Genomic DNA, 6,690 nt, shown 5'->3' with positions numbered 1-6,690 from the left:
AAAGCGAGTGTCCTCTGTAAGATAACGGCGTTATCGCCTCCGCACGCGTTACACGTAAAGACTCGTCCGTCTCCCGTCCATCTTGCCGGCTCGCTGCACCCGGGTGCAAACGGACCGCCTTGTCAGGCTGAGTGCTGTTCAAATAAGTTGTCGTAAATGTTTTTTCCCGTGTGATGTGGCACCGCCAGCACCGAACAGAGAGCCGGCGTGCATGGGTGGTGCAGAGATGAAAACAGTAAAATTAGGTAAATTCCCCGATCCATCAGTGGAGCTCGATCAGTCGAGATAAGCTCGGAGGCTTCCCTGACTTACTGCAAGTCTCAGTTCAGTCCTCCATGTTGCTTCTTTCCTCACTATCTGACCCATTTCTCAGTTTCAGAAACCTCCAGTTGTTCTAAAGGAGACATGTGGGTGTGTGTGTGTGGGTGGCTGTGCATGAGTCATGAGCACACATACACGTGTGTGTGTGTGTGTGTGTGTGTGTGTGTGCGTGTGTGTGTGTGTGTGTGTGTGCGTGTGTGTGCTGTGAAGCAGATTTTCATCTGAAAAGTTCTAAGGAGGAGTTGTAGATGCAGTTGACTCGCTGAACGTAGCTGGCGTATGGCTCCACCTCCTCCACGTCCATCTGAGGAAGTGAGAGAAATATCACCGCGTCGTTAGCGAACTGACACACAGCACAGCCAACGCGCCAACGCCAGCGAACCCAAGCGGCCGTATGAAATAGCAAGGATGCCTACCGGAAGAGGTTTGGACTGCTGAGAAGGTGCGGCGTCGGATCGGCAGTAATGCCTGGCAAACACAGAGGACACATAAATCAGCCCAGTTCTTCCCCCCCCTCCCCCCACACACACACACAGACACACTAACAAAGACCCACAACGTGTTTCCATCAATCACACTTTCAGCTGATTACTTTTACCTGTTCATGATCCGCTTCCTAACTGCAAAGCACGAAAGTCCGAGAAAAATGGCAAGGACGAGGCCGGCCGCTATCAAGGAGACGAGAAGAATCTCCGTGGGTCCGCCGAAAGCTGAACCAACAGAAGGCATGTGAGAGTGAACATCTGGGCAGGGAGCTGGCGCAAATGATCAGAAACAAACCGCGAAGTCCTGTATCTGATATATCAACTGCTCAGCAAGTCAGAGACAGTCTTAAGTCAGTGGTTCTCAACCTTCCCCTCCGTTTCCAAAGAAAATTCCCCGAGGAACATTTCAACATATTCCCCCCGCAGGGTACGAGATAACCCGCCTGCCTGTTATCATCACGACTGCATCCGTACGCCCTCAAATGCAGTGAGTCGAGGTTATTCCGTTTGACCCCATAAAAGCGATCTCTAAAATCTTTTTGCCTTTTGTAGAAAGGTTTTTAAAGCAATAACCCTTCTTTATTTCCTTGTTCCCATCCACGGCAGACGCGAGAGTGTGACATCTACAGATAATAAAAAGGCTATTATACCGTAGATCAGTGGATCTCAACCTTTTTGGGGTCCTGGACCCCCTGCGTATTTTTGATCTAGCCTGAGGACCCCTCCACCTGATCTTGGGGGAGGGGGGTTGCAATTTGATAGAAACAGTAGAAACTGCATTTTAAATTGCATTATAGCATTTATTCACTCTTTGGGGCAAAAATAAGAGCTTTCAGTTGTAACTTAGACATAGTTAACAAAACAGAATTCTTATGCAGTAACTTTCAGATATATGTAACAAAACAGAATATGTATTCAGTAACTTTCAGATATATGTAACAAAACAGAATATGTATTCAGTAACTTTCAGATATATGTAACAAAACAGAATATGTATTCAGTAACTTTCAGATATATGTAACAACACAGAATATGTATTCAGTAACTTTCAGATATATGTAACAAAACAGAATATGTATTCAGTAACTTTCAGATATATGTAACAAAACAGAATATGTATTCAGTAACTTTCAGATATATGTAACAACAGAATTTTTATGCAGTAACTTTTAACAATGCAAACGGGAGCGAGATCTCTTATTAAAATACAATAAATTACACTTGTGAAACAGATGTAATTAGAGAAAAAAGTCCTGTTACCCTTTATAGTTTAGGTAGATAAAGGTCTCAGTCACATTAGAGTAAAATAATCCTATTTCTATAAATGTCATAGGATTTTTTTTTAAGATATTTTATTTTCACGGACCCCTTGCAATTGGGTCCGCGGACCCCCGGTTGAGAAACACTGCCGTAGATGATGTTAATTAATTGCTGTGTGTTACTTGTTTAGCTGAATAATTACTTAGGTCTTGAAGATTTCCTATCATCTCAACGGCCGCCCCAGCAGCTCCCCGAGGCCCCATTTTGGGCCCCAGCCCCCATGTTGAGAACCACTGGCCTTAAAGACTGAAACGCCGTAATCGTTTTTTTGCTGAAATAGGACGCCCATACCTTGTCATGGTAAGGGCCAGCGAGGTTCATGTTAAGTCTGCCTGCACTTCCCTGGCCGGCTTACCTCTTTCTGGAATCACCATCTTCTCCCCGCCCCAGGAAAAGTGGCTGACGGCACAGGTCAGGTTGTCTGCAGCGACACCCTGTGGGAGATCCAGCTCGCTTGTCACGCTGTAGGATCCGTCTGGCTGACTCGAACTTGTCACTTCTGGCACCGACGAGACGTTCTCCGCGTTCCTCCAGATAATGGAGGCGGCAGGCTTTCCATCAGTGGCTGAACACACGGCCACCCTCCGGCTTCCTCTCCATTCCACCTTGGCCCACAGCCTGGGAGGGACTGGAGGCGGACAGGTAGGATACAACAAGCAAAATAAGAGTCACCCCCTCCATAATGCAGTGCTCATCTCACAGTGTAAATAAAGGTTTTACTGTACCTGTGACCGAGACGTTGAATTTCGCAGAAAAGCTTCCCCCCTTGTACGACAGTTCACAGTTGTAGATGCCCTCATCGCTCTTGGAGAATTCGCGGATGAGGAGGTACGATTGGCTGCTGGAGGTGTTTTGGAGAGACTTTCTGTCGTTGCACAAGTTGTGACTCTGGCCTTCGTCACTAAAGCCCAGCTGGCACTGTCTGCCCTTCAGGTGGATTTTCCAGATGGTGTAGATGATCTCGTTCCAGGTCTTGTTGGTGCACTGCAGGCTAACATCACTCCCCAGGTTAACAATTTTATTTTTGGAAACTGCACAGAAGCAACACAATGGTAAGGTTTTAAAATCTTGTGTAAGATTGTGTAAGATTTTTAAAAAAAAATATGGAGAGATGCTGCCAAATTACTGTCCTCTATGGATTCAAGTAAACATAAAGCAAGTGTATATATATATATATATATTTATTTATTTATTTTTATTTTTTTGTGCTTGACCGTAAATTACCATGACATGAAAAGTCCCTCAGACACTTTGTCTCAAAGGGAAAATGTCTATTGGTTATTTTACATTCTGCATTGTTTCATCTATAATGAGAAAATGTTCTTAAAAAAAACATCAACTTTTTGAAGAAAAAGAAAGAAAGAAAGTCAGATCTTTTCCTACAAAATTAATGATAGCACACAATTGTAGCAAATCAGTTTTTTTTTTTTTTTTTTGTTAAATGGGTGACAATATCATGGGCTTTGGTTAACAAATACTAACTGGTTTGCATTTCTTTAGATATTTTGAAACAGTTTCAAAATATCTAATATCTCATTTGTCTTCAGGGTGGGTTCATATTGAGTCATGTTTGGATTCGGCACGCATTAAATATCGAGTCGTGCATGCAGAGGACAGTTAATGACATGTTAATGCCATTAATAATAATTAATAATGATAATGTCAGTTGCGATCATGAAGCAAATATCAAAGCACAAAAAAACAACAATTTCATTTCCACAAAACTTTTTCTTTTTTTTGCCTTAAATGTCCTCTTCATACAATTTACACGGGACTGATACTACTTGGTGGCATCTAAAGCGGCGGGTAAATTCCATGTAAGCGAACAAAAGGGGGGCTACATTAGGTTTGCCCTCCGCTAGATTCGAGGGGATAACCCTTTCAGTTCACTAAAAGCAAATGGGAATTTGACTTAAGGAGTGTTAAAAAGCTTTTGAAAAGCTTTTGCGGGCCTCGCTTGCATCTTCGTCATGATTTTTGCAGGAGCATCTTCAAGTTAACCATGTAAAATTAAGGCTGTTCTCAACAGGCCCACGTCTTTACAATTTGATTTTTATCTGACATCACCCACGGGATAATTTAATATGACAGATAAAAAAGGACTAAAACACATTCATATCTACATATATATATACATATATATATACATATATATTTTTTTTTTGTGTTTACCATCGACTGGAATGTCTTTAGTGGCAGGGGAGGTGTACAAGGTAGCATTAGAGATCACAGAGGTGTTTCGGTTAGTTTCTGAAAGAGATGAAAAGTGAAGATCAGGAGAAAATCAGCAAAATGTTACATCAAAGAAGGTTGAATCAGTTCATCTGGATACAATGTTTGTTGACGGACACGTTTCGTCACTCGGCTAAGTGACATCTGAAGAGGTCACGTTGTATCCAGATGAACTGATTCAACCTTCTTTGATTTTCCTACCTGGATTATTCAGCATGCATCAAGACACAATGTTACATATTAATCATTCAGTAGCAAGCCACGGTTTGTGAATACTCAGATCAGATGAGACTCAGCCGAGTTGGGTGTGGGTCACCGAGCAAGGCAATATTTCTGTTAGCTGTGATTAAGCCCAAAAGCGATGTGATCTTCAAAGGGTTAAAAAGGTCAGAATCAAACCCGAGACAGAAAGTTAGTTACCTCAATCAGTTACAGCAAATAAGAGTTTATGTCACTGATTTGTTACAGTTTCTAGGTTTGGTTTAGTTGGCAACTAATTTGTAAACCCAAAGCAAAGGCTGGGATGAAGAAACAGCTGTGAGTAAGGCATAGGAAACTCAGTCAGACTTAAAGAGGGCAACTTCCTTCTTCAGTCTGTGATGTTGAATATACACCCCATTCTACAAAAGGCTCTTTTGAAAGCAGTGACATCATGGGAGGCTTAGGGCTGAGTATGTCTAGGGGCCACCTTTTTTGACAGGTGTAAGAATCAAATGTTATTTGAAGTAAAACCACACACGGGACTCTGACAGGTGTCTCCCCTCTTTCGGTTTTCCCCCCACTTAAGAAATCTGCATTGCTGTGTCATCCTGAGCTCGACTTCATGGTTTTCCACTGCGGAAACGAGGCCACGCCAGCGCGTCGAACGGTGGGACCAAAATCCAACCGTGTTAGTCAGACTTCGTGATCTCCTTCCCTTCACCGGGTTACATCTTCTGCACAACTCCTACTCCTCACCAAGTCAACACGCTATCGTTTCCACCGATTCTCCTCACTCACACGGTGTGTGGCTTTCTGATTTACAGCACATCGCTACCCAAAGGAAATAACCAAGACATCACATCGCCATAAACAGGTCACAATGTAAGTTATCCCCCTAACTTTCTTAAAAGTTTGTCAAAAATTACTCCTCGTTATGTTCTCCGTATCTGTCAAGTGGAGGTCTCTTGTGGGGGATTGCATGCTCAGCCCAGATGTATGTTTCAGACTCCTTCACTGTGGGAATATCAACGAAAGTATGCCGGAGTAAAAGTATGTTTCGTGGAAAAAGTAAAAAAAAAAAACCTGAGTCCGGGCTCCATGTTTTGGACACCGCAAGGAGGGAAATCACTGTATAAATAAAAATAATAATATAAAATAATATAATAAATGATTAAATAATAATAAAGTAAAAATATAAGAAGCTATAAAATATTATGATAAAACATAAAATAAATTATAATCAAAATAATAAAATAAAAATAATATGAAATATAATAATATAAAATAAAAATCACTGTATAAATAAAGTTAAAAAAGAAAAGAAAAGAAGAAGCATTTATGCCCAAACCTGAGTCCAGGCTCCACGTTTCGGACAGCACGAGGAGGGAAATCACTCCGAGAGCCCACGCCATCGCTCTCCTCTGCAGATGTCCAGTCTACAGCACTACAGAAAGAACTACGGCCCCGGGTAATGACACGAAAAACATAATCTGAATTGTAAACTCAAACCAAACGTAGACCGTCCCTCGACCTTTCGTCCCGAGTCTTCCGTCCTTAACTTTGTCCAACCCTGTCACCTAAACCCTCGCTGCTGAGACCCGGGCCGTGTTGGCAACTCGTTCATCTAAGTTACTTGTGTTGACGATTGCAGATTTTCCTCAGCGTTGTCCTTGTGTGACGTCCTTACTCTCTACTTGTTCCCCAGATCTCAGTGTGAACGCTGCCCTCTTCTCATCCCTGTGCTGAAGAACTCCTAGCTCCTCAACGCTCACTACGTTACAGCATTAACTGAGGTCTGACTAAATAAATCCTTCCTCCCCCATCCTGTGCTCTCTCTTCCTCTCTCTCTGTCTCTCTCTCTCTCTCTCGATCCGCCTTCCACGCCCCATCTGCACCCGTCTCCCACACACCGTGGTTATAAATGGTTATAATTCAGACACCAGTTTCCTTTCTTGCCAGTCACATGATTTCATGAACACCCAAAAGTTTTGAGCGGAGACCGTTTATAGCGCTGTCCCATCTCCACCAACACTCCCCTACCCCCACCCCCAAAAAAACAACAACGTGGTTTCGGCCCTGTCCAATGTTGTTGAACAAACAAACAAACATGTGAAAAACCTCTTATCTCATC

General features: G+C 42.7%; 1 protein-coding gene across 1 annotated transcript; it reads right to left on the bottom strand.

Annotated features, from left to right (window-relative positions):
- Positions 1-538: 538 nt before the first annotated feature.
- Positions 539-6,391, bottom strand: si:ch211-214p13.9 (cell surface glycoprotein CD200 receptor 1-A). Its single transcript, XM_056289848.1, has 7 exons — positions 5,908-6,391; positions 4,299-4,376; positions 2,852-3,157; positions 2,482-2,754; positions 920-1,031; positions 738-789; positions 539-625 (listed from the first exon to the last, which is right to left on the bottom strand). The coding sequence occupies exons 1-7, from the start codon at positions 5,969-5,971 to the stop codon at positions 539-541; spliced, it is 972 nt and encodes a 323-aa protein (XP_056145823.1). The 5' UTR covers positions 5,972-6,391.
- Positions 6,392-6,690: the final 299 nt, after the last annotated feature.

This window comes from Lampris incognitus, chromosome 11 (assembly GCF_029633865.1).
Source record: "Lampris incognitus isolate fLamInc1 chromosome 11, fLamInc1.hap2, whole genome shotgun sequence".
Lineage (NCBI taxonomy): Eukaryota > Metazoa > Chordata > Actinopteri > Lampriformes > Lampridae > Lampris > Lampris incognitus.
The sequence above is the reverse complement of the archived record's forward strand: the minus strand, read 5'-3'. Positions and strand labels throughout refer to the sequence as shown.

Excerpts from the sequence above, each read along its gene's own strand:
- si:ch211-214p13.9 (XM_056289848.1), bottom strand. The coding sequence starts at position 5,971 with ATGGCGTGGGCTCTCGGAGTGATTTCCCTCCTCGTGCTGTCCGAAACG. Across the intron at positions 790-919 it reads AGGAAGCGGATCATGAACAG|GCATTACTGCCGATCCGACG; the intron begins GTAAAAGTAATC and ends TGTGTTTGCCAG. Across the intron at positions 626-737 it reads AGCAGTCCAAACCTCTTCCG|ATGGACGTGGAGGAGGTGGA; the intron begins GTAGGCATCCTT and ends TCACTTCCTCAG.